General features: G+C 42.6%; 1 protein-coding gene across 2 annotated transcripts in view; it reads right to left on the reverse strand.

The window, feature by feature from the left end:
* Positions 1 to 20,859, reverse strand: part of LOC148902481 (long-chain-fatty-acid--CoA ligase 1-like) — a 53,262-nt gene extending 32,403 nt beyond the window's left edge. For both annotated transcript variants that reach the window (XM_088991084.1, XM_088991083.1), the window contains exons 1-5: positions 20,781 to 20,859; positions 8,915 to 9,192; positions 7,040 to 7,154; positions 1,684 to 1,748; positions 1,495 to 1,596 (exon numbers count right to left, since the gene is read on the reverse strand). In XM_088991084.1, coding sequence (XP_088847210.1) covers positions 1,495 to 1,596; positions 1,684 to 1,748; positions 7,040 to 7,154; positions 8,915 to 9,112 — 480 coding nt within the window. In that variant the 5' untranslated portion in view covers positions 9,113 to 9,192; positions 20,781 to 20,859. The remainder of the gene's footprint in view (positions 1 to 1,494; positions 1,597 to 1,683; positions 1,749 to 7,039; positions 7,155 to 8,914; positions 9,193 to 20,780) is intronic.
* Positions 20,860 to 23,114: the final 2,255 nt, after the last annotated feature.

Here is a 23,114-nt window from a genome sequence, read left to right on the forward strand (position 1 = left end):
GCCCTCACATCCTAAACCGGTCTGGTGGGGTGAGGTTCAATTTGGATCGTTCATACAATAGCCTGCTTAGGCAAAACAGGTTAGGCAACTTTCGCAATGCTGATGAGGTGATACCGGGGGGAGTGGGGGTAATAGGCCAGTCGTTAGTCAGGAATGTAGGAACAATCAGTGGGGTCACAGGGAGGGGTCCTCTGCCCCCCCAACCTGAGAGTAGGGACCTATCATAGCTGTGTCCGGCGCCACCATGTCTGGACATTAGGGATATATAAATGGGGCCGATACGACCAGTCAGACTTTAGTTCGCTGACGAAGCCTCTTGGATAGGAGGCGAAACGTCCGAAACCTTCACTTTTGTACAGATGACGGCTGAAGAAACCTTCTCATCGCTGTGACTGTAAAGTGACCTTGAGAGTTTTAAAAGGCGCTTAGAAATGAAATGTATTATTATTAATATTTTTACATTATGTTGTTCACTTGAGCTGTCTAACTGGTTACCTAGCTATCTATTAGCTAGCTGGCTGGCTATCTATTAGTGACGGAAATTCCGGCTCTTTTCAGAGAGCCGGCCGGTTCTTTTAGCTCGACTCACTAAAAAGATCCGGCCGGCTCTTTTGGCTCCCAAATAGCTCCTCAGTTTGTTTTTTTGTTTTTTTTGTTGCTTACATTAATTAACTACCAAAACTCATGTAAATTATGTGAAAAACGAATTACTCATGGAAATAATACACTATATCAAATATTTGTATTGATATTGCTTGATTTATATGTGCACAGAGTTAGTGGATGCTAACTTTCACTTTACCTGTGGTTACTCTGGTCTGATGATCAGCTGTCATTAATTTGCTTTTCATATTAATAATGCTATTGTACCAACCAGTAAAAAATATAATTGAATAATAATAACCAAATAATGTGAAAACGTTTGTCCACGTGTCTACCCTACCCCACGCCCCTTCTCCTCACTGCTACGTGCGTCTGTAATTCTCCCGTCCCGTCTCTACCACCGATATCGACCAATCACATGCGGCATTAATCGAAGACCGGGAGCGGGGAATAGAGGACAAAAAAAGTCGGCTCCCATTTCCGGCTCCTTGGTTCACTTCAGAGATCCGGCTCTCAGAATTGGCTCGTTCGTGAACGACACATCACTACTCTCTATCTAGTTCTCTGTATATATGCTATTTATAAGCTATCTGTAGGTTAGCTAGCTAGCTAGCTATTAGTTATCAATTAGCTAGCTAGCTTTCTATGTGTATTTGAGTTACTTCCGGGTTGAGTGAACGCTGGCGCATGTGGCTGCCTCTGCTCACCCACATAAAATCTAATCCTGCAACTGTAAAGTGTCCTTGAGGGTTTTGAAAGGCACTTAGAAATGAAATGCATTATTATAAGTTGCTTCAGTGCTATATTTTGTATGGAATGTATGTTTAAGGCTTTTATAAGTATGTTTAAGGTTTATATAAATTGTGTGAGTGTAATCATTTGTTTGTTTACCTCAGGCCTGTTTTGAGAGAAGATCCCAATGTTGGGGTCAGTAGTCTTGGAGTGTCCTTTATGAAGAAAAGAGGAACCGAGATTTTCTGCTCGCACCATTACCTAAAATAAACACATACAGTACGTGTTTTTTTGTTTTTTGTGACTCCATTGTGCTTTCGTGTTTATTGCTGCGAAGGTATATGGTACCTCTTGATAGGACATCCATTCATAGGGACCTTTCGGTTTTCTGGAGCCCAGAAAGGGACCATTATCTCAAGGGAAAAAACAACAAAGACAAAATGAGACCACAAAATAAGAGATGCAATTTTGAGATCAAGAGTGAGGCGAGCTATCTATTTGCTATCTATTGGCTGGCTGGATGGCTATCTGGCTAGCTATCTACCTAGCTATTTAGCTGGATATTTTGCTAGCTATCTAATGGATATCTAATAGCTATCTATTAGCTGTCTAGCTGGATGGCTAGCTAGCTGGCTGTCTATTAGCTATCTAGCGAACTAATAGCTATAAGTAGCTATCTATTAGCTAGCTATAAGTATAAGTATAAGTAGCTATCTATTAGCTAGCTATCTAGCCTTCTATCTTCTATCTATTGAGTGAACGCTGCCGCGTGTGGCTGCCGTTGCTCACCTATCGAAAAACTTATGTGACTGTAAACTGACCTTGAGAGTTTTGAAAGGCGCATATAAATGAAATGTATATGAAATGTATTTATTATTATTATTAATAATAATAATAATAATATCTAGCTGGCTATTTGGCCAGCTATCTAATGGCTATCTAATAGCTATCTCTTAGATGTCTAGCTGCCTGGCTAGCTATCTAGCTGGCTATCTATTAGCTATCTAGCAAGCTATCTCATAGCTATCTAATAGCTATCAATCGTTATCCATAGCTATCTATTAGCTAGCTAGCTAGCTTTCTATCCTGTGACTGTAAAGTGACCTTGAGAGTTTTGAAAGGGGCTTATAAATGAAATGTATTATTATTATTATTATTATTATTATTATTATTATTATTATTATTATTATCCATCCATCCATTTTCCGTACCGCTTATTCCTCATTAGGGTCACGGGGGGTGCTGGAGCCAATCTCAGCTGTCTTCGGGCACGAGGCGGGGACACCCTGAATTGGTTGCCAGCCAATCGCGGGGCACACAAAGACGAACAACAGTAACTCTCACACTCACACCTAGGGACAATTTGGAGTTGTCAATCTGCCTGCCATGCATGTTTTTGGAGTGTGGGAGGAAACCGGAGGACCCGGAGAAAACCCACGCGGGTCCGGGAAGAACATGCAAACTCCACACAGGGAGGCCGGACCGGAACGCGAACCGGCGACCTCTGCAATGTGAAGCCGTTGTGCTAACCACTCAACTACCGGGCCGCTTTATTATTATTATTATTATTATTATTATTATTATTATTATTATTATTATTATTATTATTATATGAAAATCTGATGGACTAATTGTCATTTCGCTCTCTTTGACTATTTCAAGACTATTTCATCATTTCATTTGACTATTTCATCTGTACTTCTTTGAAGATGTCGGACATTTCGCTCCACATCCGAAAAGCTTCGTCAGCAAACTAAAGTTGTGCTGGACTCAAGTGTTGAAGCAATTGACTTAGATCTCCTAAAACGTCAGAATGAAGGATAATAATACCTATAATTGCGATACATATAAACTATTTTAAATCTGAAGACGGCGACATTTGGTGTGAAAATTTCAAGAGGTCACATCTTGGAGAAGTCCACGATGGCGGCCGAGTAGGCAGCCATCAGCAAGTGCTCTCACAAGCCTTGCTTTTCTTTTTTTGTGTTGTTTTTGTGTTTTCTTTTGTCATTTTGCGTCAGATGCGGATTGTTTTTTGCGGCATTTTTGGCCATTCATCAAGGAGGAGACTGTGCTGAGCGGTTGCGCCTTTTCAGCAGCACGAGTATGCCAGCACTGTTTTCGATTTAGGAGGAATAATGGTGCCATTAGACTATCTTGGCTGAACAGCTCTGGGGCCATTGTGCTCTTTTTGCACCTGTAATGGGCCCCGAATGCGAAGAAAGGAGCGTCAGGGCAGAGTGCCGATATGTATGTGGAACGGTCACGGCTTGGAATTGAAGCGGATTTATGTCGGACAGGAGATGTGAGACGATCTCTTTTGGTCAATGGATGCTACAGCTTGGTGTTTGCTTTCAATATTTAGCTTGTAGCAGACGTGCACATTTCACCATGACGTCCCTGATCCACTGATGAAAAGGAGGCTTTGAACCTCTCCCCTTTCATCTCTAACTGCTTCATGCAACAAAGAGGGTGGCAGAAAGTGCTGAAGATTGACTTCGAGATGGCGCCACGAGACTGACCTTGAGAGTTTTGAAAGGCGCTTAGAAATGAAATGTATTATTATTATTATCATTTGCTAGCTATTTGCTATCTATTAGCTATGTGGCCGGCTAGCTATATAGCTGGCTGGCTATCTAGCTAGGTATCTGTTGGCTATTGATTTGTTTTGAGCTATTGAGTGAACGATGGCGTTCTGCGTGTGGCTGCCCCTGCTCACACACAGAAAAACCTATCCTGTGACTGTAAAGTGACCTTGAGATTTGAAAGGCGCTTAGAAATGAAATGTATTATTATTATTATTATTATTATTATTATTATTATTATTATTATTATTATTAATACTTTCATTCATAAAGGGAAGCCATAAAGGCAAATCCAATCCAATTATTATTATTATGGTCATCTTTTGAAGACCTTATACACCGGAAAATACATTAGTTACCGTTCGCTGACGAAGCCTCTTGGATAGGAGGCGAAACGTCCGAAACCTTCACATTTGTACAGATGACGGCTGAAGAAACCTTCTCATCGATTAGTTACCATACATAGCAGTTAGCCTTGCTTTTTCTATTTAGGGCAGAAAACATCGCAAGAACAAGGAGGTCCCACTCTCAACTGTGGAGAAGATGGAGCGAGCCATCACTAGATATGTGAAACGCTGGCTTGGTGTTCCACGCTGTCTGTCCAACATCGGCCTTTATGGCAAAGGGGTCCTTGAGCTTCCAATCACAAGCCTCACCGAAGAGTACAAGTGCGCTAAAGTGAGACTTCAGATGACCCTCACAGACTCCAGAGACCGGAAGATCAGTCAAGCTGCACCCCCCCCTATCAACTGGACGGAAATGGACGCCATCCATTGCAGTGCAGCAGGCCACAGCAGCCCTAAGGCACAGCAACATTGTGGGACACGTTCAGCTAGGCCTTACAAACAAACCTTCTTGGCGCAAGGCTTCAACATCGGAAAGAAGGAAAATGGTGATGGCAGAGGTGCGCCGCCAAGAGGAAGCTGAAAGAACTGCACAGGCTGTCTCTCGTGCCAAACAGGGACAATGGATGAGGTGGGAAGGCCTGGAGAAGAGAAAGCTCAGCTGGAGGGATCTCTTGGAAATGGAGGCAAGCAACATCAGCTTCATCATCAGAGCTATCAATGATGTGCTCCCATCTCCAAAAAACCTCCACCAATGGTATGTCGAAGATCCAACCTGTGACCTCTGTCGAACTCCAGGGACTCTCAAACACATCCTGACCGGTTGTAAGACCAGCCTCACACAAGGCCGGTACACCTGGAGGCACAACCAGGTCCTGAAGAGTTTGGCAGTTGTCCTTGAGAGCAAGAGGAATACCATCAACTCCTTGCCAATGAGAGCCACCACGTCCAGCACAGCACCATTGACTTTCATCCGAGAGGGACAGAAAAAGCCCAACCATCCTACTGCCAAATCAGAAGTTGGACAGCTATCCAGGGCCCGCGATTGGGAGATGCGGGTTGACATTGGCCAGCAATTGGTTTTCCCAGCAGAGATTGCAGCCACCACCCTCAGACCAGACTTGGTGCTCTGGTCCCCTTCACTCAAGGCTGTCTACATCGCAGAACTCACAGTCCCGTGGGAAAACTCTGTTGAAGAGGCCTATGAGCGCAAGAAGCTGCGCTACACAGAACTCGCAGTGGATGCGCAACAGCGAGGATGGAAAACCAAGGTATATCCAATTGAAGTTGGATGCAGAGGGTTTGTGGCTTTCTCCACCATCAGCCTGCTAAAAGACCTGGGTATCCACGGGCAGGCTCTGCGGCACACAGTTAGATTAGTCTCTGAAGCCGCAGAAAGAAGCAGCCAGTGGATCTGGATGAAGAGGAAGGACCCTTGTTGGGCTCATAGAACAGCAACCTAAGACACAACAGCCCTCCACCCACCAGCTTCTCAACATCTGATTGGCCATGGGACACAAGCGTCATTGGACCACCATCGATGAGGGTGTCTAGTGATTAAAAGGCCGAAACACCCAATGATTCTTTGGCACACTACTGACGATGTGTCCCAAATTCACAACCTCCCATCCCTGAGGCACAGCTCCCACACCACTCTCAACATCAAGGCTAATCTCATGTGAGGACCACCCATTGGCACAAATGGACAGAATAACATCACATCCAGTGTTTCATGATTGTCATTCTTCTACAACCGTTTTTCTACTCTGTATTTTCCAACATTCTTGAGACTTGGGTTAAGATCGGAAACCCACGATTATTGCAGGAGGTATTGTGTTAGTCATCTTTCATGCAGTGCACTACACACCATAAGAGCAATCAGAACGCATGATTTACCAGGTCTCAAAATAAATGTATTCAGAAATTGAAAATATGACGTTGAGTGCCATTCCCGAATTGTTCGGGTTTTCTTTTTTTCATGCTTTGGTGCAGATAAATAATAACAATAATACATTTAATTTTTAAGTGCCTTTCAAAACTCTCAAGGACACTTTACAGTCACAGGATATTTTTTCTGCGGGTGAGCAGCGGCAGCCACACGCGCCAGCGTTCACTCAACCCGGAGGTAACAAAGTCAAAAAAAAAATAAACGAAATCACAAATAATGACAACACAAAGACACACAACCATGGCCCTGGAGTGGTCACATTTTTGCACGTCTGGCAGTGAATTAGTTAAACATATTTTTTTTCTTTTTTTTTAATACATTTAGAAAAATATATATTATTAATTAGTGAAGTACAAATCCGCTAATTAATCATACTGCGTATGTGGAACTGTCGCGGCTTGGAATTGAAGCGGATTTATGTGGGACAGGAGATGTGAGACCATCTCTTTTTGTCAATGGATACTACAGCTGCGTGTTTGCTTTCAACATTTAGCCGACGTACACATTCTACCATGATGTCCTTGATCCACGGCTGAAAAGGACGCTTTGATGCCCTCCTCTTTCATATAGAACTGTTTCATGTCACAAAGAGGGTACAGAAAGTGCTGAAGAATGAATCACAGTGTGCTTGTGTTGTCATATTATTTGTTATTATTTTTGTTTTGTTTTTGTTTTTTGTAAGGCGCTTAGAAATGAAATGTATTATTATTTTTTTTAGTACATCGTCTGGCAGTGAATAAGTTAAAAATGTGTCTGAACTTGTTATGTGATACTTTGTCGCAAGACTGTTGTGTGATCATGTCAGTTGGATCCATCAAAACACTTACTGGACACTTGAAAGCCCCTTATGAAGAATTCGTACATTGTTTTGGCGTCCTGGTAAAAATGTGTCAGAAGATCATCACTGTTTAGCAGAGTTGATTGGTGCACAAACTCGCCACCCTGTCACAAAACAAATCAAGTCATCGGATAACTCCAAAATTGGATTCAAAGTTCAATTCATAGGCAAACAACAGTGTCTGAAACAGCGACTGCCCAGACGCCCAGGGCGTGCAACTTTTCCGTCGGGCATACAACTTACAAAACGTCTCCGCCCGGGTGGCTGACAACTTTAAGAAAAAAGAAAAAAAAAAAAAAAAAACAACGAAAGATTTTAATTTTATTGTATTTATTTATGAAGCGAACGTTTGAACGAAGATTTCGAAAACAGATTAAATTGTTCCGATTTAGAAATCTTCATTCGGTTTGGAAATTTTGGTTCGTTTGACAATTTGCATACTCGGCACGGCAGCGAATCAGAAGCCTGCTTCGTGCATCCGGTGTTTCCCGAGCGTTATAAGGTTGTGCATTTGCATATCATTTTCGTGTGGTAGATGCACAGAACCTCAGCCCCCGAAAAAAGATTCAAACGAAACAAACAAAATTTATGACAATACAAAACGTATATTATCCCGTGACTGTAATGTGTCCTTGAGATTTTGTAAGGCGCTTGGAAATGGAACGCACATTAAAAGCATCGTGGGAAGAAAAATTCACGTGGCTTGTAGCAGACGACGCAACGCAAACATTGCATTGTGCAACATGCCGAACAGTGTATGGACAAACCACAACTAGAGCAAAATCATCAGCAAGGGATATTTACCATCAATTAAGCAAGGGGGAATTTGTGGTCGGTACATCCTTAATAAAAACAATCCTCAATTGACAACCGATACCATTTTTTTTGCTTCCGAACTGACATCAGAAAAACGTTTTATAGTCTAAAATACCCAAAATACGCAGGCTGATATTTTTAGTCAAATGCAAAACACCAATAAAAATGACTTAAATTTTCCCAAAACTGCGTTTGCGACGCGGCGTTTGCGACGCGACATTTGCGATGCAGCGATCCCACCCGCTCCACCTCGGCGTTGGTGTACACCCCACCCGCCCCCCGATTGTCACGTTCGGATTGACAGCTCGGGGCAGGGCCACGCCGCCCCGCTTCTAACACTTCCCTCTTCAGGACAGCAGGTACGAAAACGGGACGCTGTCATCTTGTATTTGTACTTTGTATTACCCTGGACTTTCTTCATCCAAGCCCCCCCACCCCAGTTTTGAAAGGCGCTTATAAATGAAATGTATATTATTGTTCCGTTTCTGCACCACCGTGTGCGAGTTGCTTCTCGCCATTGTCGGGTTTCCCATTTTTCATCAACACGGATCAATACGAAGTTTTCAGACCAAACAAAGTACCCAAAATGCATTGTGTGTCGCTTTCTCGGTCAGGGGCATTCCAAACGTGACGTCACGTGGGGATCGTTATCAACTCAAAAACAAGACTTCCTGAATATTCAGCGCGAGTCTTAAAACGGAAAATATAGCTATATGCGGTGGAACCTTTGTAAAATACGCTCATTAGAAGTCATTTGAAGTGATTTTACAAATTATGGACACAACTTGTCCGGAGGCGTCGGTTGTCCTTTAATACTTTGAAAAAAAAAAAATGTTTTTTTTTTGCAATTACAGTAGTCGTCTTAATGTGTTTCAAGTTGTGAAAAATGGGGCAGGCAACTTTATGTTGAACTGAAAGACAACTGAAAGTTGCAGACAACTGAAAAGTTGTCTGCAACTTTTCAGAGTTTTCTGCCCTGGTGTCTGCTAACTTGTCATGAGTTTCAGTCACTGCAAACAAGTGTGATTAGCGTTCTAGTCAGACTCACCGGAATTTCTATTGACTGCATGTTGAGATTGCAGATGGGTGGCAAGGGCTTTGGTCGCGTTGCCATGTAGAAGGTGGTCGCAGCCGTGATGGCCCCCATGCTGATTAACGTCGATGTGGACAAACTCCTCAAGTATTGAGTCACACAATCCACATCTGGCAATCTCAACTTCTGGAACAATTCTTGGCTTTGCATCATTTCCGATGTAGCAGATGGTGGCGTTTCAGGTTTTCACTTGGTCAGTCGGTGGAGGTGAAGTTGAGTTGTCAAATGAGACCCTGCGGTAAAGGAGTGTATAACATGTTTTAATAATAATAATAATACATCTCATTTCTAAGCGGCTTTCAAAACTCTCAAGGTCATTTTACAGTCACAGGATCAGTTTTGCTGTGGGTGAGCAGCGGCAGCCACATGCGCCAGCGTTCACTCAACCCCAAAGTAACTCAAATAGATAGAAAGCTAGCTAGCGAGCTAGCTAATAGATAGCTTCTGATAGCTAATAGTTAGTGCGACAGCTAATTAGATTAGCTATTAGATAGTCATGTGATAGCTAGCCAAATAGCCATCTAAATAGCTAACAGATAGCCAGCCAGACAGCTAGCCAACCAGCTAGACAGCTAATATAGCTATTAGATATCCACTTGATAGCTAGCTAAATAGCCATCTAGATAATAAATAGCTAATAGATAGCCATTAGATATCAATTTGATAGCTAGCCAAATAGCTATCTAGATAGCTAATAGATAGCCAGCTGTATAGCTAGCCAGTCAGCTAGACAGCTAATAGATAGCTATTAGACAGCCATTCGAAAGCCAGCCAAATAGCCATCCAAATAGCTGATAGCCAGCTAGATAGCTAGCCAGCCAGCTAGACAGCTAACAGATAGCCATTTGATAGCTAGCCAAATAACTATCTAGATGCATCTGTGTAAGCTCTCACTCGTACAGGAGTGGTCCATCGATGAGAAGGTTTCTTCAGCAGTCATCTGTACTTTTTTGAAGGTGTCGGACGTTTCGCTTTTTATCCAAGATGCTTCTTCAGCAAACTAAAGTCTTACTGGTAGTATCGGCCCTATATATATATCCCTAAGCTATGATTGGCAGACGAACTTTTCGCCTTGCACACACTTTCTGGGAACTAATTAAGTTCTTGAGCTGAGGTATCACTGGATTTGGAAAACCTTTTTCATTCATTGAAGGTGCCCCTGATAGTCTGGTGCGCCTTATACAGTATATGGAAAAAGTTTGAAAATACACCATTCACTGTATTTGGAAAATCTTTATCATCCATTGGTGGTGCGCCCAATACTCCGGTACGCCTTAAACGCCGGAAAATCCGGTATTGTCTTCTCAGGGTGACCGGGTGATTGAGTGGTTAATGTGTTAACCTCACATTGCAGAGGTACCGGGCTCGATTCCAGCTCCGGCCGAACATCCGGTGCGGAGTTTGGAAGTTCTCCCCAATTCTCGCCTGTGTGGGTTTTCTCCGGGTGCTCCAGTTTCCTCCCACATTCCAAAAACATACATGACAGACTGATTGAACACTCCAAATTGTCCCAAAGTGCAAATTTAGCTAAAACCCAGATTTAGAAGTCATCAAATAACCACAGACAGGGATTCAAATCCTTATGTGTTGTATGTACAGTAAAGTCTCGTTATATCGATATCGTTTATATTGATAATACTGCTTATTACGACACTATTTTCATTTCCCATGCACATTTCTTGTCTTCTTGTTCTATCTCTACCTACCTCTCTACCAACCTCTCAACCTCTACCTCTATCTCCTATCTCTATCTATCTCTCCCAAAATCTCTCTCAGTACTGACGATGGCACACTACTGACGATGTGTCCCAAATTCACAACCTCCCATCCCTGAGGCACAGCTCCCACACCACTCTCAACATCAAGGCTAATCTCATGTGAGGACCATCCACTGGCACAAATGAACAGAATAACATCACGTCCAGTGTTTCATGATTCTCATTTCCCGTGCACATTTCTTTTCTTTTTATGTATAATTAGTTCCGTTTAGTACGATTCGTGGTTTTGACGATAATCCGGTTACTACGGTGCTCTTTTTCATCTCCCGCCGGCCATTTTGCTATGTTTATATCGATACAAGAGATATTTAAGATGAATTATCGAAATCTGTATCGGTCGCGCCATTGGTCGACTTGGTCACGTGACTTGGTCACGTGAGTTTGTTATGTGACCAGCTCCCGTGTAGCAGAGCCATTTTCATTTTCAGACGCTAGCTCGTGTGTAGCAGACGAGATTGAAGTGTTTGTGTTAAAAGGTAAAAATGGGAAGCAGAAGAAGATTGATGACTTTTTTAAATTGCATACATGATACAGTAAGATGTAAGCGTTGCAGTTTCCCTGTTGTTATGTACATGGCCACTGTACTGTATATGAATGCAATCGTTTTTTGCAACATTTTGAGGCAACATTGGGGGAACATCTCTCACCCAAAAAAAAGAGGCACAAAATGGAGAGCTCATGGCCAGCTCCGTTTCTTATATGGCGCTTGGATGCCCTCTTTTGGCGGCTTTTGTTAATGCAGTTCGGCGCAGGACGGATATATCGACAGTACGGTTATATCGACATTTTTTTCTATCTCCCGAGAATATCGATATAACGAGACTTTACTGTATCAGTATGTATTGTATTGTCTTTTTTTCAGCCGCCACCATTTCAAGCTCAGATAACTCCAGACCGATAAAACTTGGGAATTAACTAAATGAGACCGACCAGTCATTGGCTGGATATGTGATCGTCCACTAAATCACACAAACGCACACCTCGTTCGTGTTTTTCAATTATCTCCTTCTTCTCAGCGACTGTGATTTTATTTTGTGTCTTCTTGGGCTGAACACGAGCCTGTGGTGGGTTTTTTTCAGTCCCATAGTAAAATTATCAGCAAAAAGCTCCAAGTAGGCGATCGACGTCTGCATTCAATGAGAGGGGGTGTGGAAAGTAGCGCCGGCTGGAGCGCTGTTCAGTCGTATGCTTCCGCCGAAGATCACTCCGCCAGCCGTGGTGGGTGTGTATTATGAAAATAGTGCTTATTATAAGGTTTAATTTTCATAAATTTGACGTTCTTAAGACAAAAAGTTTGTAAGATAACGTGTTTGTAAGTTGAGGTCTCACTGTTTATGCTGTGCTAATGACGATTTTGTGTTTGGGAGAATTTTACTGAGCGAGTTGCTTGTTCTGTAGCCACAAAGGGACATAAGACTTCTTGTGCCGGTCCCAAGCCCGGATAAATACAGAGGGTTGTGTCAGGAAGGGCATCCGACGTAAAAGCTTGGCCAAAACAAACATGCTTATCATACCTCTGAAGATGGAGGTTACTGATTCGCTGTGGCGACCCCTTGAAGGGAAAAGCCGAAAGGAAAAGAAGATATGAATATAAAGAAGAGAGTCTAAGGTTTCTTGCGCTGCATTGAATGTGTATGTCGTCCTAAGACTCAATATTCAGTGGGTCCTGCAATTTGAGTGAGAATGACAAAAACCCTGGCACTGGAGTGGCCACATTTTTTTGCACATAGTCTGGCAGTCAATGAGTTAAAAACGTGCATTTCCGTGCTTCTATTTTAATCTATAAGTGTTGTATTGTGGACCTCTTTATCATTTTACAAACGTTATTTTTAAGATAAGAAAACCAGAACTTTCTAAGATAAGCGCTCAGTGCACTCCACTTTGGTCCAGTGGCCTCTGACCTCTGTGATGCAACTCAATCAAGTCAGCACTGAACCTCAAGTGAAGTCATACCATGGATGACTTAAGCAAATGAGTTCAGCGACCTTTTTACTTATTAAACGTGGAACAGCATGAAAGGACAAGCGACACCATTTTTTTGTTTCCTAACTGACATCAGAAAAATGTTTTATAGCATCTAAAATATCAGGCTGATAATTTTAGTCAAATGCAAAACACAAATAAAAATAGAATCATGAAACACTGGACATGATGTTATTCTGTCCGTTTGTGCCAATGGATGGTCCTCACATGAGATTTAGTCTTGATGATGAGAGTGGTGTGGGAGCTGTGCCTCAGGGATGGGAAGGTTGTGAATTTGGGACACATCATCAGTAGTGCTCCAAAAAATCATTGGGTGTTTCTGCCTTGCATCACTAGACACCCTCATCGATGGTGGCCAGCGACAGGTTGATCACGCCTGCGCTTGTGTCCCATGCCCAATCAGAAGTTGAGAAGCTGGTGGGAGATGGGGGTTCTTAGGTTGCTGACCTATGAGCCCAACAAGGGTCCTTCCTCTTCATCCAGATGCAGTGGCTACTTCTTTCTGCCGCTTCGGAGAGTGATCTAACTGGGTGCCGCAGAGCCTGTCCATAGATGCCCAGGTCTTTTAGCAGGCTGATGGTGGAGAAAGCCACAAACCCTCTGCATCCAACTTCAATGGGATATACCTTGGCTTTCCATCCTCGCTGTTGCGCATCCACTGCGAGTTCTGTGTAGCGCAGCTTCTTGCGCTCAAAGGCCTCTTCAACTGACTTTTCCCACGGGACTGTGAGTTCTGTGATACAGACAGCCTTGAGTGAAGGGGACCAGAGCACCAAGTCTGGTTTTAGGGTGATGGCTGCAATCTCCGCTGGGAAAACCAATTGCTGGCCAATGTCAACCCGCATCTTCCAATCCCGGGCCCTGGATAGATGTCCAACCTCTGGTTTTGCAGGAGGATGGTTGGGCTTTTTCTCTTCCTCTCGGATAAAAGTCAATGGTGCTGTGCTGGTAGTGGTGTCTCTCATGGGCAAGGAGTTATGGTATTCCTCTTGCTCTCTTGACAACTGCCAAACTCTTCAGGACATGGTTGTGCCTCCAAGTGTAGCGGCCTTGTGTGAGGCTCGTCTGACAACTGGTCAGGATATGTTTGAGAGTTCCTGGAGTTGGACAGAGGTCACAGGTTGGATCTTCGCCATACCATTGGTGGAGATTTTTTGGAGATGGAAGCACATCTTTGATAGATCTGATGATGAAGCTGATGCTGCTTGCCTCCATTTCCCAGAGATCCCTTAAGCTGAGCTTTTGTTTCTCCGGGCCTTCCCACATCATTTATTATCCCTGCTTGGCAAGAGAGACAGCCTTCACAGTACTTTCAGCTTCCTCTTGGCGGCGCAGCTCTTCCATCACCATTTTCCTTCTTTCCGATGTTGAGGCCTTATGCCAAGATGGTTTGTTTGTAAGGCCAAAGCCCCCTCTTCCTAGCTGGACATGTCCCACAATGTCGCTGTGCCTTAGGGCTGCTGTGGCCTGCTGCACCGCGATGGATGGTGTCAATTTCCATCCAGTTGATGGGGGGGGGGGGGGGGGGGTGCAGCTTGACTGATCTAAAAATGACTTAAAGTGTCCCAAAACTGCCACAACTGAGCTCGAAACTGGGGAGATTCAGAAAGTCCCGCCCCCTTGTTCGTGACGTCACACTCCTTCACAAACTGCCCTGCTCCAGAATCAAAACAATGGCTTCAGAGAGTTTAGATTCGGAGATGCTTTCTTGTTACTCATCCAGTTATGAATATGATTCAAATAGTTCTGAAGAGGAAAGCATAAATGTTTGCAATCGATTAAAGAAGTCCTTCCGTATCAATTGGAGCAGTCTGGACTCCAATGTAGCGCCCAGAAAATGCACAAGATGCCGCACAAGCTCTGTTGGAAATAGGCTGATTAGTCCACTATGAATTTGTGTTAACTTACACCTTCTTTATGCGTGTTACCGCTATTGGCTGCGACTCACAACGATTGAGTGCAGCGTGTTCTACCGGAAACAAATTCCTTGTGTGTTCTACATACTTGGCAATAAAGATGCTTCTGATTCTGATTAACCATCTCGTTATTTATGTAGTTTTCCTTCTAATTACGCGATCAACGCGGTGTTTTCAGACGAAAAGTACCCAAAATGCATTGTGTCCGTTTCTCGGTCATGGGCATTCCCTCCATGACGACACATAGGGAATCGTCATCAACTCGAAAACAAGACTTCCTGAATATTCAGCGCGAGTCTTAAAACGCAATATAGAGTAAAGTCTCGTTATATCGATATTCTCGGGAGTTGGAAAAAATGTCGATATAACCGGACTATCGATATATCTGATCCTGCGCCGAACTGCATTAACAAAAGCCGCCAAAAGAGGGCAGCCAAGCACCATATAAGAAACGGAGCTGGCCATGAGCTCCATTTTGTGCCTCTTCTTTTTGGGTGAGAGATGTTCCCCCAATGTTGCCTCAAAATGGCACATATAATTCTTTAATGATTGCAAACATGTATGCTTTTATCTTCAGAACTACAGTGTATTTGAATCATATTCATAACTGGATGTATAACAAGAAAGCATATTATCCGAATCTGAAGCCATTGTTTGGATTCACAAGCAATGCAAGACGTCTTGGCGTGAAGTCATTTTTATTTGCATTTGAATAAAAAGTGACATCGGCTGTCCTTTAATACACAGTATGGAATGTTAATAATTTTCAAAATCATCGCGCTTCAGCGGACAAAACAAGAAACATTGTTGCAAAAAACGATTGCATTCATATACAGTACAGTGGGCATGTACATAACACAACAGGGAAACTGCAACGCTTACATCTTACTGTATTATGTATACAATTTAAAAAAGTCATCAATCTTCTTCTGCTTCCCATTTTTACCTTTTAACACAAACACTTCAATCTCGTCTGCTACACACGAGCTAGCGTCTGAAAATGAAAATGGCTCTGCTACACGGGTGCTGGGCACGTAACCAAGTCACCTGACCAAGTCGACCAATGGCGCGACTGATGGCGTGACACGTAACCAAGACACGTGACCAAGTTGACCAATGGCGCGACCGATGGCGTGTCACGTGACAAAGTCACACGGCCAAGTCGACCAATAGCGCGACCGATGGCGGCTCATGTGACCAAGTCGACCAATGGCGCGACCGATGGCGGCTCACGTAACAAGACACGTGACCAAGTTGACCAATGGCGCGACGGATATATCGATGTAAACAACAAAAATGGCCGGCGGGGGATGAAAAGGAGCACCGTAATAATCGGATTATCGTAACACCGGGTATCGTACTAAACGGTACTAATTATACATAAAAAGACTAGAAATGTGCAAGGGAAATGAAAATAGTATCGTAATAAGCGGTACTATCGATATAACCGATATCGATATAACGAGACTTTACTGTAATACGCAAAAATAGCTATATGCGCTGTATCTTCTATTAGCTATCTAGCTACCTTTCTGTCTATTTGAAATCTGTCTATTACAAATGTATTATAATAATAATAATAATAATAATAATAATAATAATATAATAATAATAATTATTATTATTATTATTATTATTATTATTATTATTATTATTACACAGAAATGAGAGGCAAGGTCCACGTAAGCGTGTTAATTGATGACTTGCACAAATTGGTTGTCCGCACAACACTTGAAGTATTCAAGATCAAAGTCCAACTCGGCAAAGTCGTGTTTCGCCATCATTGCATAATCATTTATGAATTACCCGGATTTTTTTTTCTCTCCAGGCATGATTGTCAGCTTGTTTTTTTAAGATCAGTGCTTCCTTCATGCAGGCTGGCTGAATGGTGTGACATATGACACAATTTTACTCCACATGCAGGGACAAAAGGCTGTATTTTCACAATGAATTGAATTTCGAAAACAAACCAGGTTGGCAGAACGGTAATCCTCACACACGTACCATATTTTCCGCTGTATAAGGTGCATTGGAGTATAAGGTGCACCCCCAATGAATGATGTATTTACAATGTTTTTTCCATATACCGTATTTTCACGACCATAAGGCGCATATAAACGTCTCAGATTTTTATCAAAATGTGCGGTGCGCCCTGTAGTGCAGTGCGCCGAATGTGCGGACGTATTAGCGTAGGAGCGTTTTGACTGTCACCATCCGACACAGAGCAGGAACGCTAGCGGAGGAAATGAAAATGTAACATTTCCGAGGAGGTCCGTCTTGGTGCTGGCGTTTTATGAAACGGTGCCATTTTTCCATCCGGACCAGAACTACGGTTGCGCAGCAACAGCCGGCGGGTTATTCAGAAAAGTTGGCGAACTTCCGGTCCTACTGCGAGAAGCACATTGCCGACAAGCGCATCCAGCCGAGCCACAAAGCCGAAAAGGGCTGGATGGACGAGGATATGATAAAGGAGTGGCTGAGGCAGGTGTATGTAAGGAGACCGGGAGGTTTTTTCCACACATCACCGTCACTTCTGATTTGTGAGTCTATGCGAGCGCATCTCACAGACAATGTGAAGCAGAAAGTGAAGGGGATGAATGCTACGCTTGCTGTGATTCCGGGTGGGTTGACCAAGGAACTCCAAGCGCTGGACATCGGTGTGAACTGGCCGTTCAAAGTGAGGCTAGAGCGGCGTGGGAGCGATGGATGACCGAAGGAGACCACAGCTTCACGAAGAGTGGTAGGCAGCGCCGGGCGAGTTACGCCACAGTTTGCAAATGGATTGTGGATGCTTAGGCTAACGTGTCTGCTGGCACGGTGGTTCGAGCTTTCGGAAAAGCCGGCATTATTTCCGAGGAGCCGCACGGCACAGAAAGTAACTGACAGTGAGGAAAGCGAACCAGCCATGTTGGATTTAGCGCAACTGTTCGATTCTGTTACCGGTAATGTGCTTGTTTTTACCATGCTGACGCCTATTGAGCGATGATTACAAAATGTTCTTACTTTGTCATTAATAAATAAAGCACTACCAAACTCAGTTTTGCTCCCGATCTGTTTTTTAAATACGCCTGTATGTTGTGTAAGGCGGACGCCTAGTAGAGGATATGAACCGGTATATAAAACTTGCGTCCTTTCATCCGGTGCGCCCAATGTGTGTCTTAAATACAGAAATGGCACACATAAATGAGACAGCGCCTTTTCACACGGTGCGCTCTTTGGTCGTGAAAATACGGTATAAGGCACACCCCCAATGAATGATAACCCAGTCTTTACTGTAGCACCTTATAATATGGCGTGTTTTATATTTGAAAAATGTTTATATATTATATCTGGAAAACCTTTTTCATTAATTGAAGGTGCGCCTTATATTCCAGTGCACCTTATACATGTAACATCCGAGTAACGACAGGGTTCCGTTCCAACAAAACCGTCGGTCAAACGGCCGTAAATCGAAAAGCATTCAAAATGGCTGACGCGAGGATCACGTGATTATAACAAATGACGACACGCTGGCATCTCCTATACGACAGGATAGTATACGCTATCAATCTGTTGTTTTTAAGCAACGTTTTCTATTGAATAATATTACATACCAAAATGTTGACACTTCATTGATAAATCGTATAACTTTTAGTGTCATTTTAATCATTTTATATTTCAGAATCAGAATCAGAATCAGAATCATCTTTATTGCCAAGTATGTAGAACACAGGAATTTGTTTCCGGTAGAACACGCTGCACTAGTATCGTTGTCAAAAAAAACTGCTAAGTGGCACTATACAGTTCCATTTTGGCTACTGTTGAAAGAGTTCAAAGAGTTAATGGCTTGGGGGAAGAAGCTGTTTAAATGTCTGCTGGATTTGGTGCGCATGGATCGGTAGCCTATATATTTCCTATTTCCTATTATCAATCTTTATTACTGTGTCGGCGCACACGTTTTCTGCTTACCCAAATACACGCGGCTTCCCACGCATGCGAGCTTTCCAAAAATCGCTCTCCCTGCTAACGTAGAAGCCAGAAGAGGCGTTTGCGACGCGGCGATCCCACCCGCTCCACCTCGGCGTTGGTCGACACCCCTCCCTCCTCCCGATTGTCACGTTCGGATTGATAGCTTGGGGCAGGGCCACGCCGCCCCGGCTGGCTATCTAGCTGGCTACCTGGCTAACTAGCTATCTGCTATCCGTTTGCCATCTAGCTGGCCAGCTATCTATTGGCTGTCTAGCTAGCTAGCTAGCTATCTAGCCAGCTAGCAATCTCGTTAGCTATTTATTTGAGTTATTCCGGGTTGAGCGAACGCCGGCACGTGTGGCTGCCGCTGCTCCCCCACAGAAAAAAAAACTTATCCTGTGACTGCAAAGTGACCTTGAGAGTTTTGAAAGGCGCTTGCAAATGAAATTCATTATCATTATTATTTATTATTAATATTACTATAATTATTATTAATACTACCAAGTACTGGTGCCACGAGTACTTTTGAAATTTTGCTTGACCTCATTGTCTGTCTGCGATTGGCTGGCAAGCGACAGCCGAGCGACAGATAGGATAGGTGCCAGCATGCCCTTGTGATGAGAAGTGAATCATCAAATGAATGCTTGCATAATGATCTGTCTTGATCAATCAAGGCATTTCTTTCATTCTAACGCACCGGATGATTTGTCAATTATTTCAAAGTGCAACAGTAAAGCACCAACTCCAGGCAAGAAGGAATGACTGAATGTCAGATTTTCTTTCTTTTTGGCTGATATCGTGCCGATATCGAGAGCATTCGGGAGTATCGCTACCAGTATGCTAAGTCGACCATTGCTACGTCTGGCTATGGGTGTTTCTGTGTTGTCTAAGCAATGTTCTCAGACAATAGAAGAGGTTGAAAAACTGTTTGTGTGACTTAGCGTCCCAGTACCATTACGCTAAGTCCACCATTGCTACATCCTTAAGAACAAGGAAGCTCTTACGAAGAAGTTGAAAAACTTCTGTTGATATGGATTAATGAAAATCAGCTAGCAAGGGACAGTGTGAATAAGGGTAATATCGCCGAGAAAGCGCGGCAACTTCACTCGGATATCATCAAGAGGCAATTACATCATCACAAAGGTCAATAAAACCACTTTATTATAAAGTAGCTTATTTCTTTCATACCAATTCAATAGCATTTATTATACATAAAATAAGGTCTATTTTGTGTAGTTTTAAGGTTTATTTAGTCGGAAATTATGTTTTGTGGAGACCTGGGAATGGATTATTCTCATTTTTAATGATTTCTTATGGGAAATAAATGGTTGGCAGACGGACTTTTCGCCTTACACACACTTTCTGGGAACCAATTAAGTTCATAAACTGAGGTATCACTGTATTAGTAGAATCCAGCAGGTTACTAGTGATTAAGATGTTACTAGCTAGGCCTCATATGCGTTCATTTGTTCTAAAACACCACCATTAGTGGAAAAAATGACTTGTTAGACAGATGCACTCCTGTTTCAGTGTGAATCATATTACCCTGAATCATATTACAAAAAGAGCACTAGAAGGTGGACTTAATGGTAATTCCATGCGTGTCAACCAATCAGACAGGTCAACTACAGCTATTGAGTGTACTTCGATGAGTATTCAGTATTTACTTGCCCACGTGTAGCGGCATCATCTTGTTTGGTGACGAAGTTCACGTGAGGCATAGCATATATGTACTATATTAACAAGGTAAACAAATATTTCGCACCGCTAAAAACGAAAGCGCTTACTCTTACACGTGCAATTAAAACATCACAGCCATTTTGAGGCAAACTTCATTGACTGCACCGTTTCTATGCGAACGCTCAAAACGAAACTAGAAACTAAGCAGCTAAAACACAGTGAAAAATGTTAGTTACAAAGTAATGTAAACAGCAGAAATATAGAGGGCACGAGGGGAAAAAGTCTCTCATTTTACAACTTTTCTAAGTTAAATTGACAGCGTGTGTACAACTATATATACGTAACTCACGTGTGTTACGACCCAAAGGTTTGCATTTTACACCAAAAAAGTCTGAAACAATTTTAAAAAATGTACTTCACAATAAAATGCCAGAGGTACAATCGCGACTCATCGACAACATATTTTTTAGTTTCGGTGGTGGTTTAAAAAAGAGATGAGTTTGAGGGAGTTCCCACCTGTTTACTGCAGTCCAGTGGCCGGCTTCTTCTTTTCTCGCAGACAACGCGTACTCTTACACTGGTGGGCGTGTCCAAAAATATATAACTTCCGGCTAAATCTTAAAGGGTCAAATGCATTTCACTTTAGAACGTGCAAGCTTAAAAATTAATTAAATTACTCATTGAATTTCAACTAAGCAGAAAGGCAAACATTGCTTTGTGCACCATGACGACAAATGACAACTGGAGCAAAATCTTCAGCCAGGGATATTTACCGTAAATTAAGCAAGGTAGCATTTGTGGTCAGTACATCCTTAATTAAAAAAAAACTTGTACTTTGCGACAATGTCTTTTTTGGATTAGTCGTCGTGTTTCAAGTTGTGAAAAATGGGGCAGGCAACTTAAAGGCAGGTAACTTTTCAGAGTTGTCTGCCCTAACTTTTTGTCATGAGTTTCAGACACTGTTTTTACTAAAGCTTGGACAAGTTCGGCGGGGCAGATTAAAAAGCTATGTGACCTACCCATGTCTGCCATAAAACATAATTTTCTACTAAATAAACCTTAAAAGACAACATAGACCATTTTTTTGTTTCCTGACATCAGAAAAACGTTGTATAACATCTAAAATACCCAAAACACGCAGTCTGATTTTTAGTCAAATGAAAAACACCAATAAAAATGACTTAAAGTGTCCCAAAACGACTTCAAAATAACCTTGGGATGGCGAGTTTCAGAAGGTCCCGCCCGCTTGTTCGTTACGTCATGCAAAGACGTCTTGCCTTGCTCGAGAATCAAAACAGTGGCTTCAGATTCGGAGAAGATGCTTTCTTGTTACTCATCCAGTTATGAATATGATTCAAATAGTTCTGAAGAGGAAAGCATAAATGTTTGCAATCGATTAAAGAAGTCCTTCGATGTCATTTTGAGGTGTCTGGACTCAAATGTAGGGTCCCAGAAAATGCACAAGATGCGCCCAAGCTCTGTTGGAAATGGGCTAATTTGTCTGCTGGGAATTTGTGTCAGCTCGTATCAAATAGTAGTCTTGGTGCAACACACAACGATTCGACATCGTGTTATTTATGTGTTTTCCTTCTAATTTTGCCATCAACACAGATCAACACGAAGTTTTCAGACCAAACAAAGTACCCAAAATTCATTGTGTGTCGCTTTCACGGTCAGTGACGATACCTACCGTGACCAACTCAACCAACTCAAAAACAAGACTTTCTGAATATTTAGCGCAAGTCTTAAAAAGTGAAATACAGCTATATGGTGTGGAATATTTGTAAAATACTATCAGTAGAAGTCATTTGAAGTGATTTTACAAATTATGGACACAACTTGTCCGGGGCGTCGGTTGTCCTTTAAAACTACACAAAATAGACCTTATTTTATGTATAATAAATGTGCTATTGGATTGTAACGAAAGAAATAAAATGTACTATACAATAAAGTCGTTTTATTGACCTTTGTGATGATAGTTGTCAATGGATGACGAACTTCCAGGTTGCCTCTTGATATCCGATTGAATTTGCCGTGCTTTCTCGGCAATAATAACCTCCTCACACTGTCCACTGCTAGCTGCTTTTCGTTAATCCAAATCAACAGGAGTTTTTCAACCTCTTCTATATTGCCTGAGACCGTTGCTTAGACAACACAGAAACACCCTTCGCCACACGTAGCATTGGTCGACTTAGCATACAAGTACTGGGACGCTAAGTCACACAAAGGCACAGCTCGTTGGTGTTTTTCGATGGTCTTCTTCTGCTCGATCGTCATTTTCTTTTGTGTCCTCTTCGACTTAACAGTAGCCTGTGGTGGGGTCTTTTTCGGTCCCATAATAGCAAAAGTACTCCACTCGATAACAAACCACATCTGCATCTAAAGAAAGGGGGTGACGAAAACTAGTCCGCCAGCTGGTTGGGTGTTCGTTTGCCGTAAACTAGTTTGTATGCCAAGATTTTATCATTTTATATGTCATATTATCGATTTTTATTACTGTATAACTGTACCTGTAATGTATACAAAACTGATTACTGTACAGTTCATTTATAAATTATATACTTACACACGTTCTGATGCCCCAAATACGCGCGGCTTCCCACGCATGTGCGCTGTTGTAAAATGGCTACCCCTGCTAAAGGCCAGAAGAGGTCGCCCGAAACACACCCTCGGACTCAGGCGGACGCCGAAGGAAATAAGCAATTTAGAGTACTACAGGAGATGTTGCTGAGACAGTATCTACACCGTATAACTACTGTATTGGGTGTAGTCACGCAGTAGATTGCTGTGAGAGTGTGTGGCATGCTGGCTGGCCAAAACTGTTATGAATGAAAATGAATAAAATCATGT

Source organism: Hippocampus bargibanti, linkage group LG02 (assembly GCF_051943395.1).
Source record: "Hippocampus bargibanti isolate YZ-2025 linkage group LG02, ASM5194339v1, whole genome shotgun sequence".
NCBI lineage: Eukaryota > Metazoa > Chordata > Actinopteri > Syngnathiformes > Syngnathidae > Hippocampus > Hippocampus bargibanti.